Source organism: Felis catus, chromosome A1 (assembly GCF_018350175.1).
Source record: "Felis catus isolate Fca126 chromosome A1, F.catus_Fca126_mat1.0, whole genome shotgun sequence".
NCBI classification, from domain to species: domain Eukaryota; kingdom Metazoa; phylum Chordata; class Mammalia; order Carnivora; family Felidae; genus Felis; species Felis catus.
Window position 1 is genome coordinate 131,129,843 of NC_058368.1, and position 11,910 is coordinate 131,141,752.

At 45.5% G+C, this 11,910-nt stretch overlaps 1 protein-coding gene across 1 annotated transcript; it reads right to left on the reverse strand.

Annotated features, from left to right (window-relative positions):
• Positions 1 to 6,445: 6,445 nt before the first annotated feature.
• On the reverse strand, positions 6,446 to 11,361 carry HTR1A (5-hydroxytryptamine receptor 1A). The gene has a single exon (XM_019834870.3). It carries the CDS (start codon positions 10,573 to 10,575, stop codon positions 9,307 to 9,309), a length of 1,269 nt encoding a protein of 422 aa, XP_019690429.1. The 5' UTR covers positions 10,576 to 11,361; the 3' UTR covers positions 6,446 to 9,306.
• Positions 11,362 to 11,910: the final 549 nt, after the last annotated feature.

Consider the following 11,910-nt stretch of genomic DNA (forward strand, 5'->3'; position numbering starts at 1 on the left):
AATGAAGTCGAAGAACTCATATATTCTGATTTCAAAACTTACTACAAATCTATAGTAATCAAGAATATACGATACTGACATAAGGACAGGCATATAGATCAGCGTAATAGAATTCACAGTCCAGAAATAACCCCTTACATTCATGCTCAATTGATCTTCATCAAGAGTGCTAAAATTAATTCCATGAGGAAAAATAGTTATTTCTTCAACAAATGTTACAGGAAATACAAAAATCTGAAGTTGCGTAACTTGTTTGCAGCGCACACAAAAATTAACTGAAAATGGATCAGCTACCTAAATGTAAAAGCTAAATACAACCCTTAAAAAACACATATAGGAGTAAACCTTCATGTCCTTCTCAGATACAACACAAAAAGCATAAGCAGCAAAAGAAAAAATAGGTAAATTGGACTTCACCAAAATTAAAAACACCTTTGTTGCATACGGTAACCTCAAGAAAGTGAAAAGACAATAGAAGGGAAGAAGATAATAGGCAAATCATCTTCTGATAAGTGTACAGTATCCAGAATATAGAAAAAAACTTTAGCAACTCAACAAAAAGACCACCAGAGTTTAAAAATGAGAAAAGAATTTGAATAGCTATGTCTCTAGATAAAATATACACATGGCCAATAGGCACATGAAAAGGTGCTCGATATCATTGGTTATTGGACAAATGCAAATAAAAACCTCAGTGAGATACCACTTCAAACAAACTAGGATGGCTGTCATCAAAATGATGGATAATAACAAGTACTGGCCAGGAGACCTCAGAAGGGACCATTTTACTTAGTGGGTGGGAATGAAGAAAGGTGCAGCCACCTTGGAGTACATTTATTAAGTTCCTTAAAATTTTTAACATATGGTTAGCACATGACTCAGCAATTCTACTCCTAGTTTTATACCCAAGATTATGAAAACATGCCCACACAGAAATTTGTATGCAAATGTTCATAACAGCATTATCCATAGTAGTCAAAAAGTGGAAACAACCCAAATGTTTATTAATGGATGAATAAATACAGTGTAGTAGATCTATAAAATTAAGTATTATTTGAAAATACAAAGAAATAAAGTCCAGATACCTAGTACAACATGGATAACCTTTAACTCATTACACCAAGTAAAATAAACCCTTTACAAAAGACCACATATTACATGAAATGCTCTTAATGGGCAAAGTCATAGAGACAGAAAGTAGATTAGTGATTGCCTGCCTAGCGCTCAGGGTTTAGTGGGAAATAAGGAGCAATTGTTAATGGATATAGCACTATTATTATTATTTTGAGGGATAATAAAAATTCTCTAAAATGGATTGCAATGATGGCTGCCCAACTCTGTGAAGGTACTATAAACTTTCAAAGCATATACTCTAATGGGTTAATGTAAAGAATGTGAAACAGATCTCTATAGACCTGTTTCCAAAATAAAACTATATAACATAGCAAGATGTCAGTAGTGGCACAGCAAGAAGTTAAATTCGGGTGACGTGACCGGCCAAAGATATACACTATGCAGAATGTACGCTAGACGTTGCGGATTATAGAACTATATGAGACACAGTGAGGCCCCGTTCAGGGCTTCCCATGACCTAGCCCCTAACAGGCTAAATACTAACACTTTCAACATAAATGAATCTGCTGTCAGCGACTAAGAAAATTCTAGAATTTGAGCACACAAATCCCGAAATCTTCAATTTCCTGGTATTTCCTGTTGGAAATAGGCCCTTTAGAGTTTTCATAGTAAATCGTATAAGATTTAAGATTTATTTGTTCAAGGGCTTAGTTTCAACAAGTCTGAACCTCATGCCTCTGATAACTCTTTCAAGGTGCCCATTGAAATGTTACCTTATCAGTAAGCCCTTCCTTGAACATCTGTAAAAAATAACAACACTCTTCCCCTACATCTCACCACTTGCTATATATCATGCTCTAGTTTTTTCCCATAATACTAATCACCATCCGATATATAACATATATTCGTGGTTTTAGTGTTGATTTTCTCTTTCCTTCTTTGGAATGTAAACTCTTTAAGGCATGAGACTGTATCAGTTAGCCTTTTCCGCCTGACAAATTCCCTTCAAAATTCAGTGCCTTAAAATAACAACCATCTATTTTGTTCACAAGTCTGTGCTTTGACAATTTGGTGATAAATGAAGGTGGGAGTTTTCTCTGGTGTGAGCTGTGCTCACTCTTGCATCTGCAGTCAGCCTCTGAGTCAACTGAGATCTGGCTCATCTGTGATAACCTTAGCTAGGACGAGTCTTCTCTGCTCCAGGTGATCTCTTCGTCTCCAGCAAACGAGCACAGGCTTGTACCCATGGTGGTTGGGCAGGACTCTGAGGTACCATGTAGAAGCGTGCAAAGCGTCGTCAATTGCATGGTTACATCAATTCTGCCATGTTTATTGGTCAAAGTAAATCACAAGGCCAACCCATATTCAAGCAGTGAGAAAGCCTCCATGTCTTTCTGGGTGAAGCTAAAACTCACATTGCAAAAAGGTGGACACACGGAGGGCACTAACTGTGGCATTCTTACAGAAAACTCTGCCACAGAGACTTCCTCTGATTTGTTCACTGCTATATCCAAAGCACCTAGAACAGTGCCTGGGTCACAGATATTCCAGAAATATTAGTTGAAAGAATGAATGAATCACATGCCCACTCTGTCTAAACCAGAGGTTGTCCCATAGACTGCCTCTTCTCCGTTACAAATCCTTGCAATGCAGTATATGCTTTCGAGAAACTACATTGATTGTGAATAGTTGCAATTGGAGTTCTGCTCTACTGTTCTTTTGAAGTTAAAATGAGCTTTCACCATTTGTTTTCTCTCTTAGTTACTTCTTCCAAGTTAGACTACTTGCTTCCATAGACGGTGAAGCATACCATATTTCATAAAATGCTTCTCATCCAAGGACCTTAGAAAAGTTTCAAAACTGTCTCCTCCATCTCCACAGCTATATAACCTGTAAGATAGGTGAGTCCTGTTGTCTACTCCTTTCTTTCTCCGTCCCTTATTCCAACCAGCCTGTTTCTTTTTCTTTCTTCAAACCTAAATCCAGATGAGACACAAGAGAACAACCACTTGCTAATACACAAAACATCTCCTTGAAACTTGGTTCGGGGAACTTTCTGGAAGCTGGACCATTGTGCAGTATTATAGATAAGTGTTGCAGAAATAACTGATCAGTTATGAAGTGTCTTGGGACCCAACTCATTTCCTCATCCCTGCCATTGCCACATAGCAAAGTGAGCTGGGAAATAGAAACAACCCATTGCATACTTTAGCCTCCTGGATCCAGATTTTCCAGGAATATCTGTTTAGGGATCAAATGGGTCTGCTACAGTTCTTGATAACTGGATTTAAAGAATAAACTGTATTGCTCTGCTGTCCATTGGTCAACTGGACAGACTCAATCTTCTGGGCTTCGTGTATCCTTTTTTTTTTTTTTTTAATTTTTTTTTCAATGTTTTTTTAAATTTATTTTTGGGACAGAGACAGAGCATGAACGGGGGAGGGGCAGAGAGAGAGGGAGACACAGAATCGGAAACAGGCTCCAGGCTCCTAGCCATCAGCCCAGAGCCCGACGCGGGGCTCGAACTCACGGACCGCGAGATCGTGACCTGGCTGAAGTCGGACGCTTAACCGACTGCGCCACCCAGGCGCCCCTGGGCTTCGTGTATCCTTAACACACTGCCCAGGATGATGCATTTCGGTTGCCCCTCTTGAAAGGCTGCTGTAGCACCTTGGAATTGTGGCCTCTCCAAACAAATTCTACTGAAAGTTAAAAAAGGTGCATCAACAGTCAGGGTATTCATCTAAGCATTCTCTAAGGTGGCATTACTCACATACTCTCCCAAATGACAGAGTGTTCAAATGCTGTGACATGTATCAATACCTTTCCCAGCAGGCCCCTGCCATCTGGGCTGGGAATTCTCTTAGCAGGAAACAAAGCCCTTTTATATTTACAGATAAAGCTAAAAAAGAAAAAAAAAAAAAAAAGCCCAAAGACCCAGAGGAGAAGTAACTCTCAACTTCCCCTTTTCTGTCATTTGCCCACATTTTCTTGGCACAAAGCCTCAGGAGCATCTTCACCTCCCTCTCCCCTCACACCCAGATACCAAGTCCTGCCTGTTCTTCCTTTGATGTACTTTTCAGAGTCTAACTTGTTTCCCATCCCTTCTGCTAACATCCCCCATTCAGGTCTTTATTGTTTCACACATGTGTCATTGAAATGAGCGCCAAACAGAACTTCGGCCTTCATTCTTAGTGGTCTACAGTGACTTAAACTATAGTTCTAGCTTTTTAATCTGGAAATATAATAATTCCACATATGATCGCTAGCACTTTCCTTTTTTAAAAAAAATGTTTATTTATTTTGAGAGAGAGAGCATGCTTGTGCACGTGCACATGTGGTGGGGGGTGCAGAGGGAGAGGGAGAGAGAGAATCCCATGCAGTGTCTGTGCTGTCAGCACAGAGCCTCCATGTGGGGCAGGTTCCCACAAACTATGAGATCATGAGACCTGAGCCAAAATCAAGACGTGGAGTCTTAACCTACTGAGCTGCCCAGGCACCCCTCTAGCACTTTCTTCTATACTTACCCAGTGTGAACCCTCTGCATCGGCTAAAGTGGTCTAACGGGTATTTCCAAAAGGATCTGCTACCTAAATTTAAACAGTATATTGAGTGAAAATTACTTGGCAAAAACTTACTTACACATTACAGAAGCATGAATTCTTCTGTCTTGTAACTAACCCTGACCAAACTATTGTTAAGCCACGAGTCTGCATCTTTCTCTAGGCTCTCCACCTCAGTCAACCCAGGCCACCAGCATCCAGCACTCCCGTCACAAATTTTATCCCAGGCCCCCACTTAACAAGAAGAAGGGACCAGGTTGTCTTTGGCATCTCCTAAAGAATGTCTGCCTTTTCATACCACCCACAGCCGTGTGCCCACAGCTCAATCCTGGAGGCTTTACACAGCCTTCCCTGCTGAATCGTTCTTACCCACACCCGGCTCACGGTGATCTCTGTCCCCTGAATTCTTAGAGCCAAACTCTTGTGACTTGTCCTGTTTAGACGATACTAATATTCTACCACTAATGTTTACTTAGCCTTAGTAGGTTGTTGTTACAGACCCAAGGAGGGTGAAACTCCTTCAAGGTGACAAAAGCATCTTACTTTAATTTGTAGGCCCATGTTTCAACATTATTTAATGGAGCCTTACACGTGGCGGCTGCTAATTTGTTATCCGGGCTTGCTAGTCATGCTGGAAGTGAAAGATAACAATTTTCTTTCTCCATTTGAGTGATGATAGAGACTCAGGGAGGCCTGTAGAAAATGGAAAGCCATAGTCTCCTTGGAGGAATAGATGCTAGAGTAGAGAACAAAGGGCCAAAAAAGGGAGATAGCCAGACTCTAAAAGACAAATGTTCCAAATGCATCAATTTCCTCAAGGTCAGGGATACATTTATGTAATAGCTTTCATATGAGAACTTCCAGACAGTTTTTCTTCTCTCAATTCCTCTGTCTTTACGTTTCATTATTGGGAGAATATTTAGATACACGTGTTGCCTGAACAAGGGTTCGTGAAGCTTCAAAGGTGTTCTCTTCTGTGGCCAAAATATCCCTGACCTGTGTTTTCCCCTTACAGTGTACCTGGGTTCACCTTGCCCTGCAGCCATCATTCTGACACTAGAAAGCGGTGGAATTGACAACCAAAACCTGGGAAATAAGAGGCATTCCTGATGATTTCAATAGGGGAAAACAGAGCATACAAATAATTTAACATCGTAATAGATCTTATATATAGAACCCCACTATCAGCTGAGACCCAGCCAGAAAGGAAAATGCCTCTCCACTTTTAACTGCTGGACAAACCCCAGAACAATGAGTTACTTTATTTGAAACCAGGTGAAGCCATTTTCCTCTAGCAGGAAGTGGTGGGGAAGACAGAGGAGGGGTGTCAGACTGTCCACTGCTTTAAAAAGACAGGATGGGGGCGCCTGGGTGGCTCAGTCGGTTAAGCGGCCGACTTTGGCTCAGGTCATGATCTCGCAGTCTGTGAGTTTGAGCCCCCCGTCAGGCTCTGTGCTGACAGCTCAGAGCCTGGAGCCTGTTTCAGATTCTGTATCTTCCTCTCTCTGACCCTCCCCCGTTCATGCTCTGTCTCTCTCTGTCTCAAAAATAAATAAACATTAAAAAAAAATAAAAAAATAAAAATAAAAAGACAGGATGGGGCCTCGTTGATTTTACAGAGACTGCATTTCTCTGCTTCACATCTACTGCCCTGTCCATATTACTTAGACAAATGTCTAAGTCCTAACTGCAGGTGTCAGTCAGGGAAAATTCATGGTTTTGTGGCTAAATGATGATATGTGACCTCCTCTTTTCAGAGATAGGATTTTTGTGTTTTTTTTTTAAAGAAATCACTCCTTTAGACTGAGTTTCAGCACTGAAAACTGAATTTATTTCCCTAAGTGTCATATCTCTGATTTGTATAGCAGAATCTTCTCCTGACAAGTGTATTTTTTAACTTCGATTTTTAAATAATACAAATAAATACAAGTAGACAGCAATTCTGATTAAAATAAAGATGCATGTATTATTGATATCAGTTTATTGTAGCATTACCATTAGTAAAGTCTTTTATTGTCACAGAGAAGAGTGAAGGCCAATTTTGATGCATATATACTTTATCTTAATACAAATACTAAAAGAAATAAGAAGCATCAGGGGCTGTTTACTGCTATGCACTTATTCCCCAAATTTCTCTATTGCCTTGGCAATTGTACTCCAGTTGGATGCTCCTTCCCCATTTTCACGTAATTCCTCCAAAGCAGGAAGAATAAATGTCCAGAAACCATTGGCATACAGTGCTGTAAAAGACACAAGTAAATGGAGCACTCAGCCCTTCGAATGTAATACTTGCTGGCCAAGGCATAATTTGGGTAAGCAAATTTTGAGCTTGAATTATTTTATATGTATATATAATTTGTTCAAAAAATTAAGGAAGACATACAGAAAGTGCATTTTTTTCATACAGCTGTACTGAAATTATTGTGAGCAAAAAAAAAATTGAATTTTCAAGTGAATAATTTTTGGACTGAAGATATCTACCTTATTTGCTCCACCTTAGCCCCTTATCAGCATTACCTATGCATCAACGAACCATCCACTGAGTGTCCAGAGTTCTTAAACTTTCTCTGTTTTAACGGGATATGATACTTACTCTCAGTTTCGGTACGAGAAAAAGATACCAAATGGAGGCTTTGTTCAGCGGACAAACAATAAAATGGCTTCAGTGATAGAACTGTCTTTTCACCTTCTTAATAAAAACACAAGTGAAGTTTCCATTGGCAACTTTTGCAACACTGTTCTCAAAACATCAGGCGCAATCATTCAAAAGGTAGAGTTGAAGGGAGACTGCAGAAAAAACCAATAACTGTGCAGTTACGGTAAAACACAACCGGTATTCATCAGAAAATTAGAGGCTACATCTCACTAACAAACCTCTTGATCCCAGTCCTGTGGATGGAAATTTACATTCAAACGGAGCACCAAAATAACTTCCCTTCTGGGGGCAGTAAAGATTGCAACTAGTTTCTCAGCAAGAATGGCAAGGCCAAAAGAGTAACTTTTGGGGGGAGAAGGCTTGGAGTGCTCCACATAGTCAAATGGCAAGAAACCGGTTTGTCCTAGACCTGTGGCTCACATCAGGCCAAGGAGCGAATATAACCCTGTACAAGATTCTCGGGGACTCCGAAGGGAGAGCACCCCTAACTAGTTAACTAGTCTTTGGGGTCCCATTATTTAAAGTAACCGCCTGTGAGGTTCCAGGCAGTACTAAATCTATCGGGACCCATTCGATTGGAAGCCCGGAATTCCTATTTGGAAAGCAAAGTCCTAATAGCTACGTGTCCCAGACGTCTTGCAGAAACAAATCCCATGTAACGTTAGGACGCGCTAAACAGAACTATACTATCCAACAGGACAGGGGGTGAATTAGGCGGAAAGAGTCTACATCCTGTGGATGCAACTGCCCTCTCAGGTTCCACGGGGAGCGTCATCTGCAGGACGGCCTGCGCGCCGGACACCAACACCTCTTTGCCTCCCCTGGTCTCTCTCCTCCCGCCTGACCTAGCTCCCCGCGCTTTCTCAAACCGTGTTGTTTATTCGCGCTTCTGCGCGTTCCGCGGCGCAGGCGGAGGGATGGCTCTGGTTTGGGTTACATCTCCGCGCGCGCGCGCGCCAAGTGCAAAGCAGACAGCAGCTGGCTGGGTAGGCGCGCGAACCTTTAGGCCGCTGGGGGTCCCCAGCACGCACACCTTGGCTGGCGGCCATGGCCCGGGGTGGGTAAGTGGCGATGCCAGAAAGTGCAGACTCGCCACCAGCCTATACAAACAGAAGTCCGTTCTCCCATCCCACTGGTTGTCAGTTTCTTTGGTGAGTGCTGACACGAAGGCAAGCACGGATACAATCGTTCCTCACTCCCGCCTCGCTCTCCCCCACTGGCCCAGCCTTGCTTGTACTTACAAGTCCACTCTAAGAGACAGCTTCTGGCCACTTGTTTGGAATCCAAGAAAACAGAGCATGGGGCTGTGCGCAAAAGAGTTATTCAGCGAGTCTACACAGGGAAGCGGGGATTCCCAGGGACATCACAGGCACTGGGAAAACAGAACCTCCAGCCTTTCCCTAGTAGCAAACCAATGCATAGGGACTGGCGAGGGCGCAAAGGGAAGCTCGAAAGAAGGGATGAAACTGGGGGAAAAAAAAAGTGAGTTTCTAGGGTAGGAGTGCGGGCCAGGGTTGGGACTAGGTAACGAAGCAAACTTCTGAACCTTAAATTCAAGTTCTAGCAGTGGGGCGATTAGGTGGGAGCCTTTAGTGGGCGCGGCGGCTGGGTGTACAGTTTATTTTTCTGCGTTGATTTTTTTGCCTTGAACCGCTGAGGCTCAAACTTCCGCCGCGAAGATGTGAAGTGCCGAAGAGGGAGGAGGCAACTACAAGGATCAACACTGATTCCGAGGCCAAAGTGTGAGCCAAGGTCGCTTCTCACAGACCCAGGTAGTTTCCCAGGCCCTCCAGCCCCACCTTTGGGGGCCTCTTTGCCCAAAGCGCACACCCTCCGAGCAAGGGATTAGGGGACAGGGGATTAGGGGACGGGGGAGGAGGGAGGAGGTCTGGAAGCGGCGGACCCAGCAACTGAGAAAGTCGGGGAAAGTAGCAGGCTATCAGAGGTGTTGATTCCAGAGGGCTGGAGGAGGCAGAGAGGATGGGGCGGGCCTACTTGCGGACGACTCGTCCATCATCTTCGGCGGCAGAACTTGCACTTGATGATCTTCTTAAACGCGTTTTGGAAGTCTTTGTTGAAGTAGGCGTAAATGACCGGGTTGAGCAGAGAATTGGAGTAGCCCAGCCAGTTGATTATGGCGCCCAGAAGCGTGGGCATGTGGCAGCTGCTCTCGCAGAAGGGCAGGACCAGGGCAACGATGAAGAAGGGCAGCCAGCAGAGGATGAATGTGCCCATGATGATGCCCAGCGTCTTCACCGTTTTCCTCTCTCTGGCCAGGGCCATCTTGCGCTTGGCTTCGGCGTTCCGCTCATTCTTCTTCTCGAAGGAGGCGGGGGCGCAAGGGATACTACTGGCCTCGCTGGGCAGCGGCAGGTGCTCTTTGGAGTTGCCCACCCGGTGCACTTCAATCACCTCCAGGGCGGCGCCGTCGTCACCCTGCCTCACCGCGCCATTGGTGCACGGAGCCCCCCCTGCCTTGTTCACGCCCTGCCTCCATTCTCTGCTCCCTGGCTCGCCATTTACGCTCTTCTTAGGCTGCCGGGCTGGCGACACACCAAAGCGGGTGTCCGCTCCCTTCTTCTCCACCTTCTTGACTGTTTTGCGGATGCGGAAGCGCGCAGCTCGGAAAATGCGCCCGTAGAGAACCAACATTAGCAGCAAAGGGATGTAGAAGGCTCCAAAGGTGGAATAGATAGTGTAGCCATGGTCCTTGCTAATCGTGCACGCGTCGGGGTCCGAGCGGTCTTCGGGGGTGCGCCAGCCCAGCATGGGCGGGATGGAGATAAGGAAGCCAATGAGCCAAGTGAGGGAGATGAGCGCAGCGGCGCGCCGGGGCGTCCTCTTGTTCACGTAGTCGATGGGGTCCGTGATGGCCCAGTACCTGTCCAGCGCAATGGCACACAGGTGCAGGATGGACGAGGTGCAGCACAGCACGTCGAGGGCAATGAATAGGTCACAGGTGACCTGTCCCAGTGTCCATTTGTTGAGCACCTGGTACAACGCAGCCATGGGCAGCACCAGCACCGACACCATGAGATCGGTGACAGCCAGCGAGCCGATGAGATAGTTGGCCACATTCTGCAGGGAGCGCTCCAGGGCGATCGCGGCCACCACGCAAGCATTGCCCAGCACCGCGCAGAAAATGAGCGTGCCCAGCAGCAGAGAGGTGATCACTTGGTAGCCGAAGGTCACGTCGGAGATGACAGTAGCGTTGCCGCGTGTCCCGAAGGGACCCTCGGACAAGGTGGTGTTGTTGCCAGGTCCAGGGCTGAGCACATCCATGCCTGCGCGCCCAGCGGGGGGAGGGGGAGGGGAGAAAGAGCTGCCTTAGGATCCCCCTCGCCCCTCCCCCTGGGGTCTTCTACCCCTCTCTCCTCCCCGGGGAGTTCCAGGTGGAGGAAACGCCGGGACTCAAGCAGGAAGTTCTTACTGCTCGGGCGAGGGCATCTCCGAGGAGCAGCTTCTAGGAGCTCCTTGGGCTCCGTTGGTCCAGCAGGCTCCGAGACTCCAGCGGGGAAAGGAGTTCGCCAGAGAACAGCTCCGGGACCTCTGAGCGGCCGAGAGGTGGCTGGAACGTCTGTTTCTCACTGTCCATTTTACTCTGCCGCTGCTCAACTGGCTGCCGGAGCTGGAGTCTCCCCACTAGCAAACAATCTTCGGTCTTAGAAGTATCTGGAATAGAGAAACCTCGTCCTCTGCGGTCACTCTGTGATCTCTTTCTCCGTCTCTCCCTTCCTCTTTGCCACTCTGTCCTCCTGTCTCCTCTCTTTCTCTTAAGCCTTCTCTCCCCGTTCTCCCTCTCCCTTCTCAGCCCTCGTTCAGTCTCCCTCTTCCTTCTCACTCCCCTTTCTTTATCCCTCTGTGTCGCTCCGACGCTACGACGGTGGCCCTCCCTCCTACGCTAACCCTCCCCTCCTAACACTTCCCCAACCCTGAGTGTCTCTTTCCTCTGGGTCCCCGCCCTCCTCTCCCTCTAGCTAAGCGTCTTTTCCTTCTAGCCCCTTTTTGTCGGCAGAGATTCAGAATCCACTTTCACCAGATCCTCCGCTGGGCACACCGATATTACAACATATAACTCCGCCTCTCACCCAGCCAAACTAGAGAAGGGGAAAAAACAATCCTAACTATCCGTTGCTTCATATTTCTGTCAAATTGTTAAGAAGAGTTAGCAGCACAGAGTGACAATAGGAAATGAGAAATGGAGCCACAGGGAACCTGAATGGGTAGGTAGACAGCCTTTGGATTAGTCTGTAAATTATTGTTAATTGATGGAAAGAAGACGAAGTGTGTTTTAGCTTATGAAAGAAGCCATCCTGTTCATTATCTGACAGTTCAGCCTGACTCCCTTGGGGAGGATGTTTCCTGTAGCTTTATTTATTTATTTATTTATTTATTTATTTATTTATTTTTAACCTCGGGGAATTAGGGGGGAGAGGGATTCTAAACGGCGCGTCGCCGGACAGATAAATAGCAGCATGTCAAAGTGAAGAAAAAACTCAATTCGGTATGAATTACACACACACACACACACACACACACACACACACACAAATACGCCTATCCATCACCATTACCTTTTTAATGTCAATAAACATTACCATGTTTCATAGCTTCGTG

Coding starts and splice junctions, on each gene's coding strand:
- HTR1A (XM_019834870.3), bottom strand. CDS start 10,575: ATGGATGTGCTCAGCCCTGGACCTGGCAACAACACCACCTTGTCCGAG.